This window comes from Saccostrea echinata, unplaced genomic scaffold (assembly GCF_033153115.1).
Source record: "Saccostrea echinata isolate AGI-Se365-2 ecotype Australia unplaced genomic scaffold, CSIRO_AGI_Sech_v1 ptg000002l, whole genome shotgun sequence".
In the NCBI taxonomy this organism is placed as follows: Eukaryota; Metazoa; Mollusca; class Bivalvia; order Ostreida; family Ostreidae; genus Saccostrea; species Saccostrea echinata.
Genome location: NW_026889751.1, coordinates 32,366,434 through 32,382,759, shown reverse-complemented (window position 1 = coordinate 32,382,759; position 16,326 = coordinate 32,366,434). Strand labels below are relative to the sequence as shown.

The following is a 16,326-nucleotide window of genomic DNA, read 5'->3' as shown; positions in this document are numbered from 1 at the left end:
CCATTTTGTAATGTTTAATGGACTTTTGAGCTCGAATACTGTTCGTTATCTCCACATATTTCATTGTACTAATTTGTACATTGGTATAATAATGTATTTGTATTCATATGAAGAAGAATTTATTTAAAAACTTCTAAATGTAAACTAGAAGTTTCTTGTATGACCTGTGATCAGGGGATGACTACTCCTCCTAGGCACCTGATCCCACCTCTGGAATTTCCAGGGATCCATGTTTCATGCCTCCTTCACATATTCGTATTGTTTATAGATTTTTTTTTTTTGAAGATCAATCACTGTTCGATTTCTTCAACGTTTTTCATTCAATATATCCCGAAATAAAAGACACCATCGAGTCTGACACATCTAAACCACATTTGGATGTTTTACTAGAGAGAGACATTGATGGCAAACTGACAACTAAACTTTAGGATGACTTCAACTTTCAACGCAAGAGCGTACGAAAATATCTAAAATGAGGCAGGCTTTTGAAAAAAAAAATAATTACAATATTTTTTTTTTCGGTTTACCTGATCATGAAAGGTGTGTCCGGACGACAAAGGGAGCTTTCTTCTCCATGACCCCTGATCCCATCTCTTAATTCAGTAGTCTATGAAGGCACTGCTATTATTGTATTGTTGAAATGGAATTTTGAGAATAATCACATGTATTATCTTCCTATTTTCATTTCGAACATACCTGGAAAACTTTTAATTTCGTCAACTATATAACTATGGTGTACAGGGGTGTAATTCTCAGGCCACAACAATTAGGAAAGGTTATTAAAATTCGCTCACTGTTAAAACTGTTTCTACATACAAAAATTTGCCTTTAGCAGAACTTTTAAAAGTCTTGTAAAAATAAGAATAAAATGTTTATTTCATTACTTCTATAGACACATCATGTATCAATGTTCAATGAAAATCCTTATTTATTTCATATTTAATACTCATTACATTCAACTTTGTATGAAAGTTTTGTTCTACTTTTGATATAGGATATTAAACAACAGTATTACCTACAGTCAGTGGAAGAAATAAGACATTTATAAGAATACAGGTGCCTTGTTACAATACATTCTGAAAGTATGTGCTCAAAACTCGACATCAAGACCACCCAAAGTAAATAAAAGTACATGTATGTCTACTTAAACAAAAATGCAATTTACGCCCTACAAACCTTTGTAGAATTTAAAATGAAGACATTCCAGTATGTCTTTTTCATAAGTTTGAAAAAGACAATTAAAACTGTATCATAAGAAGTTAAGTTTAGTAGTAATATTTAAAGACTCACATTTATTACCATAATAACAAATTAATCATGATTAATGTGATTGTCTATAATGAGATACTGGTATTAAATTTAATTGTTTAAAATGATGGCCTGTCAGGCGAATGACATAGCACATTGGTAAGAAGTCTTAAAAGTTCGAAGGTCAAAATGAAAAAAAAAATTAATTAAGAATACTTTAACTTTGTAATCACTTCTTCATATCCATCGTCAGTTCCCTTAATTATATAGCAATATAACATTATTAACTGCACATGGAGTTTGTCTCCAAGTTCTTTCAATACGCAGTAGCTTGATCTACATACAAACAATTTCTAAAACGAGGCAAGGTATTGACAAATAAGTTATCAATAATCAATTTCCTCAAGATTACAACACTTACAAGAGTATAAACAATTTCGTACGCGTGTGAGGTCAACACTGCACAATTTCTATGTTTTTTCTTAAATAGCTATGTTTGCAAATACAACATTACATTAGGTTGACTGTTCACTGAATTTCTAAATACATATTATTAAGGCATAAATTAATGCTGCTCTCTACGAATTACTCCGTTTACCCGACAAAAGGCTCTCAGTGGGTGTTACCGGTCGACGAAATGCAATGCTTACTCCTCCATTTCACCTAGTCTAACTTCTGAGTCTTGAGTTTTTCCAGTGTCTGTGTTTGCTTTGCTCTCAATGTTTAAAGTTCAATTTGAGTTTTGTGCTTGATAGCTGCTTTTCTTTTCTTATTTCATTCATTGATTGATTGTTAGTATTATTATATTTTTTATGTTAGCTAGTTGTTTCGGAAAGTTGTAAACATCTAAAAATAATTTTGATATTATTTTAACCGAAATATTTAATTAAATTGGAAATGTTTTTCATCCCAATTAATTTTTTTTTTTTTGCATATTGAATTCTAAAATCGCCCAATCCCTTTTAACATATAAAATATTTGAATGTATTTCTAAGCAACCATTTTTATTTTTTCCCATTTATTTTCATCATCTCAATCCTTTATAGTGCAGCATAGGTACACATTTCTTACATATTATTCAGACGTGGATATTTTCCTATATACTGTTCAAGAGTGGCAGTTAGACGATATCATTTGCATTTTGTATACATTTAAATAATCACAATTTAGTAAATGATAATGCTTTAGATTAACAGGATATATATTTCCTCTAAGACAAAAAAAAAAAAAAAAAACAAAAAAACAAAAAAACAAATTAGTTGTACATATCTCGAATTGCGTCCCATAACCTGGGAATCACCGCGGTGAAAAAAAGGTCCCGTGTATCAATGCGCAAATTGTTCGTGGGATTATCATCAAATTCTCCCCGGATGATTAAAAAAAAGATTTGAAAGAGGAAATCGCCATTTGTGATACGTCATGGTCATTTATTTTCGACACAGGTCGACACAGGTCCTCAAATATATTTGATTTATTTATAGAGGGGACAGCCTCCCAAAAAATTGACACCGAAAAATTCGTCAGTAATTTCGCCTTAAATGCAAGATTTTGCATCGACCATACTGCAACTAAAAGTGTAAAGCGGGGGGCGGGGGGGGGGGGGGCTAAATGGAAATTTCATCATATTAAAATTACAACAAAAGACGATTCCTCTGTTTGTTTATTTCTCTCAGACCATACAATGGTATATGAGGTACATGAACATATTTACATATATACAAAATACAAATTCCCCACACCACCCACCCTATTCCTTCTATGGGCCAGTAACTTACAATTTTTAAAGCCAGTGAAATTTTCTTTGAATAAAATTCAAGTCCATCATCAAAAATAAAATCAGCCTTGACTCTTGTGTTGAGAGAAGTAGTACACGCCAATTATGCTACTAATTATCATTCCAGTTAATTGGAATGTCTAGTTTTCTCACTCTTGATTAATATCAACTGAAAGGAGCCTTTTTTGTACGGACAGTCTTACGATGATGTGCCAGGTGTGTTGTTTTTAGCGCTTTACTAAATTCCGTGTGTTTGTATATAGACTACGTATCGAACTATCAAGGTTTCTGGTGGTATTTTTACCTCGTCAACGAGTGATTAGCCCTGACGCCTATTACAACTGTCAAAGTCTTCTTTTTTGAAGCGTTTAATGAATAATGCATGATGAACATCATACTTAATACATAGAAGACAACGGTGATTAACGGACGAAGATATGACAAAGCAGTCGAGAGATTTTATGTATAAATATGAAGGAATTAACAAATCACTAAGACTTTGAGCAGAGTACACGGCGGCATGCTTCACGTCCGATCCTCAGCAAGCTTCATACTCTAGTTGTATTGCTGACACTAGCGAGCAAGGGTTAATGAAATACGTGTCATCAGCTACATGCCAAATCAGTTACACAATATTAAAACCTGAAAACATCAGCGTATAACTACCGATCAACGACAGTGTTTATGTTTTCCTACACACTACATGGCAGGACATAGCCCCTACATGGATCCTGGACCATTTAACTGGATATAAAGTGAACCCTCTTCCTTTAAACTATCACCAGCATGAACTTTTAATCAAAGAACAGGAAACAGAATTTCCTACCTGTTACTTGTTATAAAAGCAAGTCCTTGGCTTTGTAACCTCAGTTTTTTTTTTAAAACACGTGAGATGGAGTGAAAATGCAAGCTAATACGAAACCTTGTAGGGATCCATGGATTATATATATACGATAATTCGTGTGAAACAATGTGCTGTACTTGCTTTCTTACTGGTATATTCTTGATGCTATATTTTTGTTCCGGTTTTACACAACCTACGTGGAAACACGGACGCCGGGCCCTGATGTTGGAACCCCCTCAAAGAAGCTCCCTTTGGAGGTATGGAAGGGATACGCCACTTAATATCAACGATAGTGCCCTAAACTGCGGGGGATTTGAGGTAAGTTGTTAAAACAGATTCAGGAAGTTTTATTAGATATATAATTAGCAAAGATGCGATTAAATAGACCGACCTCTTAAAAAATGCACGAGTGTTTAGGAAAAGTAACTCTAATTTGAAATGAGGGTCTAATTTTATGTTCATATAGTATGTTTTCCCTTTCTTAAAAAACACTAATATTAACTATAGGATCACTACAACCTCTACAGATATATATATACTTATCTAAAAGAGAATCGGGCAATGGTTGTACAAAACTGATCTACAGTGCTGGGAACAGCACCTTGACACTTCTTGAGTTTCCAAAGGAACTAAGCACTGAATAGATCTCATTGCACTCAAATAATCCTATAACACAATATTGAATAAATTTCATTGCAAACAAATAATTCTACATTTACAGGATAATTTTCATTATATATTTCACATTTGATATTGCTAGATTATTACTCTTTTATTAAATGTTCTTAGACAAAGTATTGTATATTGAGTGGTCAGTTAACCCTTGTCCTGACGGTGTGTAAATAGCCATAAACAGAAAGGTATATTTATAAACATGCAATAAAAATAACAAAAATCTATACTTCTATTAATCAACATTGATAGTCATAGTTATTGTAAACCAATATCCAAGGACAATGACTTCTATCCATCATGAACTACAAAATTAAGCTTTTGGTAAAATTACGACATTCTCAAACATATAAAACTAGTTTTTCTTTAACAAGTTTGTAGTAAACGCACATATAATCACAGAATACTTCAAATCCCACATTTTTAAATCATTGAAACTCAGAGATAATATTGAAAATTGACAAAAAATCGAATTGAAGCTTAAAATATGGGATATATTCTTCAATGTAAACAATTGCTATGGCTTCAACTCGACTTTTCGTTATATCGACGAGGTATTATCAACTAACAATAGTTACTTTCATTCATATGTCGACTCGATATATCCCAGTGAGCTTGAAATAAAAGATACCACAGATTCTGACACATCTGTTTCATAATTAGATATTTTACTAGAAAAAGACATTGATGGTAACCTAACAACAAAGCTTTATGATAAACGTGATGACTTCAACTTTTCAGTCGTCAACTTCCCTTACTTACGTAGCAATATACTCTTATCACCTGCATATGGGGTTCATGACTCTCAGTTGATTCAATACACAAGAGCATGCTCTACGTATTAACAATTTCTACAACGAGGCAAACTATTGACAAACAAGTTGATGAAACAAGGATATCAACAGTCTCGTTTGAAGTCATCATTTCGCAAGTTTTACGGTCGATACAATGACCTTGTCAGCACATACAACCTATCATTAACTCAAATGCCGACTGATGTTTTTCATACTAATTGTAAGGTCATTACTTATACAATGAACTGTCTACAATTTTTTTCGTTATTTCCCGATCATGACAAGGAGCACACGGCGGGTGTGACCGGTCGGCAGGGGATGCTAACTCCTCCATGGTACCTGATCCCACCTCTAAATATTGAGGTCCGTGTTTGCTCTGCTCGAAATTTGTATCGTTTTATTGGACTTTCGAGATTGAATACTGTTCGTTATCTTCATATTTCATCTAAGAAGTTGATTGTCAATAAATGTAGAAGCTGTTTTACGTACTTAAGATAATTTTACACAGGGAAACTATTATCCTTATTATCCTATTATGCTTCTTATTTCAACGTAAAATTATCTTTGTCTTTAGATATTAGGATTTAAAAAAAAAATATTTCTATCTTGTTTATAAATTTCTGTATGGTCTTCTCTCATAATAAACAATAATGGTATACATGTACTTTGAGTGAAAAGTGCTTCAACAATAGCGTATAGGTCTTGGACATAAAAATGAAATTAATTGTTTTATTGTCTTCTAAGACAATTTTCATTGAAAAACTTTATGACCTTGATCGGACGTTGATTAGCTTTTCGTGGTCATAAGACATGTCAAATCTCTACAGAGAACTTTTGAAAATACCGTGAAAACAATATACTCAAATCCTGACCGTCATTGAAATACTGACAGTACATTTTCCATTTAGACATGCCTTTTACAGTTTTACAGTCGGTAAGTTAAGTAGGAAAGACAGTTACTTTGATAATTTAGATTAATTATAACATTGTAAGCTCCAAGATTGTAAATTTTATTTTTAACGATAGTTACACTATAGCTCAAGTTGATGACTTGCTTAGGAACATACATAATAAAACTTTGTTTAAATAGTGTTGTTTAATGTCTCAGCAAGTATGTATGAAAAATTGGTAGTTGTTAATGTGAACAAATTGTTGTACCTTAAGCCTGACGGTATTTACAGGGGATTTTTTTTATCTATCATCCATAAACATAATGTCTTATTATCATTTGTACCTTATTTTCTGTTCATTGGGTTATACCTCATTAATCACCATTTCCTCTATTTATGGATGACATAAGCGGCCTTTATATTTTTTTGTGAATAAATGATAGCAGCGGCGGTGGCTCCTAACACAGAGCTATCCACGGGATATATGTTCAATTAATAGGATAGAATTTGTAATCAGTTCATGCACAGTTAAAAGATTGATTAATCGTAATCACTGAAACTTGTCGACATGATCTATAAATCATGCAGGGTTAGGAGTAAATGAGCCCGACAGCTTGAAGTACAGCTGTGACAATAAGAGCCCCGCCAAGGCGCTGAAGCGCTCATCCATCAGCGGGTTATGACAGGTCTACTACCTTTTATTGATTTAGAGAAAATTAAATATTGATAATTTCTGAATTTCAGTCAATTCAATTTTTATGAGTTAGATCGATGAATCTGAGACCACACCTATAATTATTACTGCTGTGGAGTTTTTGTCAATTAATGTAAGATAATACACTCTTGTATTTTCTGTGTGAAAATGCATACCTTGAATATGAATAGAATGCCAATAAGACTATGATATATCCATCAATGTCATTCACAAATATGCATTCTTTGATATGAAACTTACAAAATCTAATGACTGCATCACGAGTTATTAAATTTAAGTACGCCTTTCGTAACTCAATGACCAAGAAAAAACATTGCAAATTGCAAAGCTTACACAACGTTTATTGCGCGCACAAAAATGTACGCATTTTTTATAATAAAAATAAATATCATTTAAAAATGTTCTATTTACAGCAATGATTCCTCCCACTAATTACATGTTTGTGTAAAGAAGACTTCAAATCCCAGAAAAAAAATAAAGGGTTAAGCAAACAGAAAGAGAAATGAAGGTTTTCGTAAAGAGAAAATTAATTTACAGATAAATATGCTTGTTTTGAATTACTTATTTTCAAAATTTAGTTCCTTATGGAAAACATTTTTTATCAGCTAGACTTTTCAAAGGAGATAATGAAAAAGACTTGTTTAGAGCATTTAATTAATACATATAAGAGTATATAAATTAAGCATAAAAGCATTGATGCATTTTTATTTGCAGTAAAATATGCCGTTCACGGTATAAACGCTAGGGGACAAAAAAAATTAAAATGTTCAACGTTCATTTTTTGGGTAGGAATAAAATATAGGGGAAAAAATCAATAAGTTATGTCTATACATCCGAAAAGTATTTAAGAAGATCTACAGGTAAGCTGTCCTGGTGGTAATTTTTTTTTTCTTCACGAAACGACCAAAAAAAAATTATGCTTTGTTTTGTACGTCCTTCAAGCATTCCATCGTAGGCATGCCTTAAACGTACTATAAGAAAATCCCGAATCTAAATTCATACTGTGATAAGAAAAATAATAATAATCATGTCTGTTACAAATGAATTAATTAAAAGCTTTCTACACCTTACAAAGAACCAACCACAGTCGACTGCTAGCCAATTTTACATCGAATATACATTTGTTTTTAGATGACTTCTCTGACGTTTTTCAGGATAAATGTTTGCTATGTGGTCAGATTTAGTCTCTGTTCCAGTTGGTTGTTATTTTCAGTCCTTTGTTACCACTTCCTGAAAGTTTGCTGTGTATTATATATTCATTTCATGTGATTTCAATCGTGATTATAATAATGGCGTTTTGTTAGACTGAACTCGTGTTTCACTTGGTCAGTTACTATATAGCTCTTTGAAATTAGAAAGTTAATGCAGGTGGCTCCTTACAAAACCTCTTACATTTGCTCTCATTATATGAGGACACACCTTGAAATATTATGCTTAAATATACATCGAAAATTTGCAAGACGTTTAAGTAAACAAGGTCAATGAACAATGTCAAGAAATGTAACAAATATCCGGATTCATTTTTTCCATCAAGAGACGTTCTTAATATTAGTTTGTAAAGGTCGTATGAAGTCGTCTGTTCAAGTTTGGTCTAGTTTTTCTTGTCAAAAATGCATTGTCTCTCATTCTCAGCTTGGCAGCTAGTTCAAGGCTGTAGGTATAGGAAGCACTTACTAGGAACGTTGTATTGGGAACAGAAATTCCTAGACGTCATATTACCTGAATTTAAATTTCTTTCCATAAATCAGTCTCCAGCTTAATGCAAATTGTCATTTTTCTCTGCAACATTTGGTCCCTATCATCTACACAAATAAACCTGGCATCTATCATATAAGTATTAAAAGATAGAATTACATGTATTACAGACTTATGGGGTTTGTCTGACCAGCTTCGATTTATTATTGCAAACTGTGTCATGTCTACATCTTTAAAATTGTACAGAAACTGTTTATTTATAAATATATATGAAGAAAAATATCTTGATAAATAATTCAATTATTTCAAAGGCATAAGTTTATAGGGGATCTTAATAAAGTTTTTTTTTTTTAGATTTAATATATAAATGAAAAAAAGACTTAATTTTAAAAAAAAATTGTTATTTCAGAGACAATGGGTTCGAAATAACGGTGCTTGTGGAATTTGTGGTGACCCAGCAGATGGTCAACAGGAACACGATGAAAATGGAATCTATGACAGCAATATAATTGTCAAGAAATACACAGAGGGTGGTTATGTTAACGTTACTGTGGAAGTGGAAAGTAACATGCTGGGCTTCTTTGAATTCAAACTCTGTGAACGAAACTTCCCAGACGCTCCTCTTACAGAGAAGTGCTTTGACAAAAATCCCCTCTGGATAGAAGAGTCGTGGGATAATAAGTATTACATTGGTAGTCATGGTGGAATATATGATATTCATATTCGGCTTCCTGAGAATGTTGTCTGTTCCCATTGTGTTTTACGGTGGAAATATAGTACAGGTAAAAGTGCACGTTCTTAAAGAAATAAATATTTGTTAACAATTTTAAATATGAGTAAAATTCTAAATTAAAATTTAAATATGAAGGTTATAACAATCTTTGCATTTTATTTAATAGGACACAGAATGGGAGGAGAAAACGGTTGTCAACCTATGGGGTCAGGTAGACAAGAGCAGTTTTATAATTGTGCGGATGTAGAAATTGTACCAAAAAGTAAGGATGCTATGTATGAACGTCCACTTTTAGCGGTACACGAGAATATTTACCTTGTGCCACATGAACTTACTTATAATCTGACTAAGGAAGAATTGGAAATATTAAAAGAGGGAATACGAAAAATTACCCCCATGATGAACAAAACAGTTCCAAACACGCTGCCACTTTCATATGATAATCTTATTGGTAAGCCTATGTTTGACCTGCAAAGTTTTTGGTATAACAATACCATCCAAGGTGAAACTCCCCATGATCACACCCATACAGTGCCAAGCACAGACATTAAAACACCTCCCCCCGTCAGACCAGTTCAGACCGTCCCACCACCAGATATATTCCGACAGGCCCTACCGCCACCACCGCCCCAGATTCCATTTGAAGATGGAATTAACGAATCCAGAATAACGGGTGATACAAGCAGTGATAAAAGTCGTTTTGTGCCTTCCCGAGATAGTCCCATGTATGCAATTGGAGATTCTTATGTGTTTCCTGTGTTTGAAAGTAAAACAAGACATAAACAAGTAACCACAATCAGACCTATGTTGGCTGAGAACAAAGTCACAACTACTGAGGAAGTTTGTAATGTGAAATCTCCCAAATTCCATTGTGAAGGTAAAGGTCAATATAGGGACACCAAAGGAATTAAAGAGTGGTGCCTGATAAACTGCCAGAAAAACAATTGTGTTGATTTCATGTGCAACTGTGGATGTCATAAACCTGTTAAGAAACGACAATGTACTGCAAATGGTCCCTTCCAGATGCTACATAACATGAACGAATGGTGTAAAAGCATGTGTGAGGCAGGCAGGTGTCCCCCGAATCTATGCAATGTTAAAACCTGTTTGCCTACCCCAAGATAGCAGATTAATTTTGGGGGAAAATGACTAGTGTCTTGAAGTTCAGACACTTTAAAAAATCGAATAAATGGAATAATCCAATGATTATCAGCAACAGACTACAGGAAGAATATTTTTAGTTCAAAATACCGTGTCTTTTTTATGATGTTATGAGAATAGTTACGTCTTTCTATGTACAAATCGACATAATATCTTGAATGGAACCGGTTTGCAATGTAGTCTCAGTATTTGAAGTCTAATTTTATTATGTAAATATAAAAGTACGGTGATGATGGATGTTTTATCCATTAATAGTGGAATCTTCTAAAGGTTCCAATGAAGTTTTTGTCTGATTTTGTAAACATATTTATTGTCAGTAAGTACCAATTCCACATTCAATTTCATATTCAATTTAAACTCGTGGGATATATTTTTATGTAAAAAAAGCATGAACAATAATTTTCATATTATGCATCTAAGTCGTATGAGAAAGGAATTTCGATTCATTTACTTCAACCAGACTCAAGTAAAAATCGAAATATACATAACGAGTCACGGTGATTTACGCGAAGATACTAGAGTGAAGAAATTAAACGTGACACTGTAACTAATAGAGGTCTTTCTTAATGTCTTTTAATGAGAGGATGCTTCATTATTGTGCAATTAATTTTTGTTCCAAAAATATCACCATAAAAAGATATTAAATATACACTTATTTATTTTATTAATGTATATAATGAGGATATTTGTTAACATGAAGATATGGTAATTATTTTAATTATAAAGAGGTGTAGAAGTTCTTGTCATGCCTTTTGAGTTGCATCATAAGTAAAATTCATTTTGAAATCTCTTGGAGTAGGATGTATTTATAAATGCGTCGTGGTCCAATGCATGAAAGTTTAAACTATCATCATTTTTAATTACACAAGGCTTTGATTGGAAAAGTTTACAGTATAATTCTATGCTTACTAGATTTCCATTTTTATTTATTATTTATTCAAAGTGAAAATGTAGTGTGAATAGTTTGAATTAAGGTTAGTATGTGCAAGAGATATTTCATTAACATTTCCTTGGTTTTACTTTTGTTGCTTTGTTTAAATGTTTACCAACACGTGTCTCTAGAGGAGAGAACTTTATAGATAATACTCGTCAGACATTTGTAGTTCTTTTAATAAGGCTTTACTTAGTAATTACACCTGCCAATTGTTTTTTATTATTGTTATAATTTGATGAATAAATATTTCTTTATTTCTTTTAGTGTGATATCTTTTATCTTTACTGTTTTATCTAGTATATGATAATTTTTTTTTCAAAGTAAACCATGGAAAAGAAAAAAAGAAGGAAAAAATCTGTTATATTTAGAAATGAGTTTTGTGAAAATAGCAAACAGAAATAGCGCTCAAAAGGCTAATTAAAAAGTCCAAATTTAGCGTAGAGGAAACACAGACCCCTGAAACCATCAGAGGTGGGACCAGATGCCAAGGAGGACTAAGAATTCGCTGTCGACCGGCCATACCCCCCATTCCCCTTGTGCTGATAGGGTTAATCCGTTGACAATTTAATATAAAGCTAATGGCCCTACAATTTGTATGACAAACATCAGTCAACATTAAATCTAACAACAGATGGTTAGATCTTTGTAACGACCAGAGAATTTGTCAAATGGGGCAAGAATGGAATTATACCTTTAATTTGATAAAGAACTTGATAAAAGATAATTTAACCATTTTTGACAAACATTTCCAGTAATCCTTAAGCATTCTAATGGATTGCACTGTGTGTGACCGGCTGACAGAAATTTCTTATTCCTCTGGGCTTTGGTTGTTTGTGACCGGTCGACAGGGGATTGATACTTCTCCTTGGCTACTATTGTTTGTGATTATTCTCACCCCTCTGGGATCAGCTTGTTTGTAACCGGTCCGCAGATTATTTTCACCCCTCTGGGATCTGACTGTTTGTGACCGGTTGACAAGGCATTCTGACTTCTCCTTGGCTCTGGTATTTTAAGAGATCTGTGTTTTTGCCATGTTCATGATTTGTATTGTTTTATGAATTTTCGAGACTGATCATTGTTAGTCATAATCTTCGCCTTTTTTTTTTTTATTTTTTGACATAAGGATAAACTCACTCAGGGTTCAAGCTTCAGAGGGGAAAGTGTTTCTTTCTAAAATGTATTAATCTTACATGGAATCCAAAAAATAAAAATACATAGAATACCAGAGAATGAAAGTTCACTCTTTCATTTCTCAGATTTCTTTTATAGAAAAGCTAATTGAGTTCGAAAAATCATCTGTTGTCGCATTGTGAAATAAGCCTGATTTAGGTATAGGAGATATACCATTGATGGTTCTTATAGTCTTATTATAGCAACAGGTTTATTTCATTTATTTTTACCTAGGCTAGAAGATAGAATGAAGGATTCACCTTAGCTGACTTGATACAAACTTTCCCTTAAGAAAGCAATCACATTTTTGGAACAAATAGTCCATTTACTCTTCTGTGGTAGCAGTGACAAAAAATTCGAATTCTGTTAGATTTGATGTCAGAAATAATCCATTTTTTTCAATGTCTGGACAGTTCGTGGGAAAACGAAGTTCTAATTATTCATGTTTCTTCTGTTTCAAAGGCAATGGTAGCTATTTAAAAAAAAAATGAATCTTGAAGTCCCGGCCAAATTTAGTGTTATCATTTTTCTATACTGTTCGCCAAGCTATTTCGAAAACTCCTGCGGATAAAATTGGGTGGAATAAGAAAAAAAGGTACAGAATAGACATGAAGAAATAATAATAATATGTCATCTATGTTTGGTATGACATGATTTTATAGAGCTCTTTTGAGTGTTTACATTTTCAAATTTTTATTGCTTTTCAAATTTTCTTTTGTTGTTCACTTTGTGTAAAACTCATCCGGTTAATAAAACACTTTGTTACTTGAATTGGATATAAACTTTTAAGAGTTTTTTTTTTAAATTCCTTTTAAAAATGATCAATTTACTTCATATGAGTTTCAATTAACAACGGAACGAATTTTATTTTTATTTTTTATGCAATAATATTCCACAATCATCTGTATATGATGTTTATGTCTCTAGACTGATTCGAAACTCAAGCTATGTTCATGTTCTATTAAATTCCCACAATCACCTGCTTATATAAGGTGTTAATGTTTCCCAACTGATTTGATAATGTCTTTCTTATTTTATGAATTCTTAAACAGAGGCAGGCTACTGATAAGTTGATGTTTCAGAATATTGAAGTATCTTATTTAAAGTAAGCATTTTGGAAATTCCATGGTCGTTATAATGGCCCTGTTTACAAGTACAACCGGTCGTTATGTAGCATTTCAACTGACATGTTTCCCACCAGTCGTTAGGCTCTTGTGTTTATATCATTTTGCTATGGATTACTCCGGTAACCTGACCAATACAGAGGGCACACGGCGGTAGTGACCGGTCGATAGGGATGCTTACTTCTCTTAGGCACCTGATCCCATCTCTGGTGTTTCAAGACGTCCGACTTTTTGCCCTGTTCATGATTCATATTGTTTACTGGATTTATGAGATTGATCACTGTTCGTTATCTTCACTTTTTTACTTAAAGATTTTTTTAATAGGTTTTCCTATGACGCATTTTTCCTCGGAGTCATTCCCCTTGGCTGCCATCTTGTAGGTCAAAGTAGTGAATTTTCCTCTTTGAGCAACCAATTTTAAAAACGCATGCCAAAAATATATGGTAAAAAATATTTACAATATTGAATTAATGAATTAAAAGAAGCTTTAACAAACGTATATTCATAAGAAAAATAGTGTTATCTTCACCTCAGTGCCCAGTATAACAAATTGAACTTGGTTGAATAATGAAGGGATCTGGGGATGTTGACCTACAATATGGCGGCCATGGGAAATAACTCTTGCCTAAATCACATTGATGGAAAACCATCTATTGAAAAATAGTATATCAATTGCATGAAATTCATCTTTACACTTAGAATACAGTGGTATTGCTCTGCGTCCGTATGGATAAAGAAACACCTTTGTTTCTGGCTTTCTATAAATTTATGTTTTTTTCTTTGGTATATGTAACCGATAATAAGTGTTTCCATAAAAAATAACTTCCTGGGGAGAATTAAAATAATTTAGTCAACATCGGTATTTTTCTTCTGTAAATAGATACTTCTCGGAAGTTTATATACATTTAATATTTCATTACCTATTGTTATCACGAATTTACACCAATAGTAAGTATTGCCAGGCGCATGAAAAATTTTGAATATTAAACAGTTGTAGGAAAACCTGTAGGTTGGAAAGGTTAACGAGTCATTTGGTTAATTGATAAACCACAAAAATTTTATCTTTATATGTAGTGTTAAAGAAGTTCCAAGTCACGTGATGTCTTTTTTAATCACATTATTTTGGCTAAGGACTGCAAAATTGGACTTTCATACAGAAAAATGCCCCTCAGATGTAGCAGAGCTGAACCACCTATATTTCTTTGAAATAAGAAAGGAAAACCAAAACACTCAACAAACTGGAAGGAAAATCAAAAGCATGGAAAATTGGGAATGTTATTAAAAATAAGTTAATTTAAGCATTTAGTATCGAAAATGATAAATCAGAGTTAAATTTCTAAGCGTTAATTGTATGATAATTATTGACAATTTAGCAGGATTTCCATGGGCCTTTTAACGTGGCGGCCCCAACACAGTTAAATTCTTTAGGGCCACAATTTAAAAATCAGCGCCATCTAAGTTCCGCCACAGTAAAATAAAAGCACAACAGTAAGATCGTTGTCGATCATGAGGATAAATGTTTAAATTTATAAACTTCAAAATGAACCTCCAAATTCTGTACTTTTTTGTTGTGCTGAACCGTTATTTTTAAACTAATTTGGATCCATTGTTTGGCTTGCAAAATCAATTTTCATCTAGGCCTCGTTGGACTTTACACATGAATGATAAAAGATAATCCAATTTTTCACACATCCCGGTAATTGCAAAAGAGTTTTTTTAATATTTATTTTAAAATTACTTAGTATATCTAAAGATATCTAGTCTGTAAAATTGCATATTGGCACTGTAAAGCACCGTGTATCTTAATCATGTATTGATGTAATGTTCAGAAGTTAACAATAGATCCATCAAATAGTATTTCATGACTCAAAACAGCTAATATGTTCAACATTTTATAAGTTTTAAGGAATTTTAGTCAGCCGAGACCATTAATTGCAAATATATAAATAAAAGCTTGATTTTTTGAACAACCAGAAATTGGAAAACCTATATCCCGAGATACAATACTGATCCTCAGATCAAATGATCCTAATTGAGCATATATATGGAATGTGGAGATAACGAACAGTAATCAAGCTCAAAAGCCGATTGAAAGAAAACAAACCGAGAACAGACAAGCACCTCTAAAATCATCAGAGGTGGGATCAGGTGCCATGGGAGAGAAAGCATCCCCTGTCGATCGGTCACACTCGCCGTGTGTTCCTTGTCAAGTTCTTTTTGGTATCTGTTCAGATTTTGATCGGTTTGGTATCCATTTATATTTTCATTCTTTTTCTCTTATTTTCACCTATTCATTCTTTTTCTCTTATTTTCACCTATTTATTCTTTTTCTCTTATTTTCACCTATTCAGTTTTCTAGCAATATCAACTAAATTGAATTTTTCAGTTATATTCATTTGTGTAGTTTCACATTAAAGGATGAACTCTTATCTTTTTCTGCGTGAGCAGGGACAATAGTCATCAATCAAACAAACATTCAATTTCAGTGATTGGATAGAAAACTATAAAATGTACATTTAAATCTTATGAAAGATGAAAAGGTGTCTACAAAAATCTATTTATAACTGATAAC

At 32.8% G+C, this 16,326-nt stretch overlaps 1 protein-coding gene across 1 annotated transcript; it reads left to right on the top strand.

The window, feature by feature from the left end:
• Nucleotides 1–3,454: 3,454 nt before the first annotated feature.
• On the top strand, nucleotides 3,455–10,635 carry LOC133202773 (uncharacterized). Its single transcript, XM_061338654.1, has 3 exons — nucleotides 3,455–4,184; nucleotides 9,042–9,414; nucleotides 9,532–10,635. Exons 1-3 carry the CDS (start codon nucleotides 3,993–3,995, stop codon nucleotides 10,488–10,490), a joined length of 1,524 nt encoding a protein of 507 aa, XP_061194638.1. The 5' UTR covers nucleotides 3,455–3,992; the 3' UTR covers nucleotides 10,491–10,635.
• Nucleotides 10,636–16,326: the final 5,691 nt, after the last annotated feature.

Excerpts from the sequence above, each read along its gene's own strand:
- LOC133202773 (XM_061338654.1), top strand. The coding sequence starts at position 3,993 with ATGTGCTGTACTTGCTTTCTTACTGGTATATTCTTGATGCTATATTTT. Across the intron at positions 4,185-9,041 it reads TAAACTGCGGGGGATTTGAG|AGACAATGGGTTCGAAATAA; the intron begins GTAAGTTGTTAA and ends TTGTTATTTCAG. Across the intron at positions 9,415-9,531 it reads ACGGTGGAAATATAGTACAG|GACACAGAATGGGAGGAGAA; the intron begins GTAAAAGTGCAC and ends TTTATTTAATAG.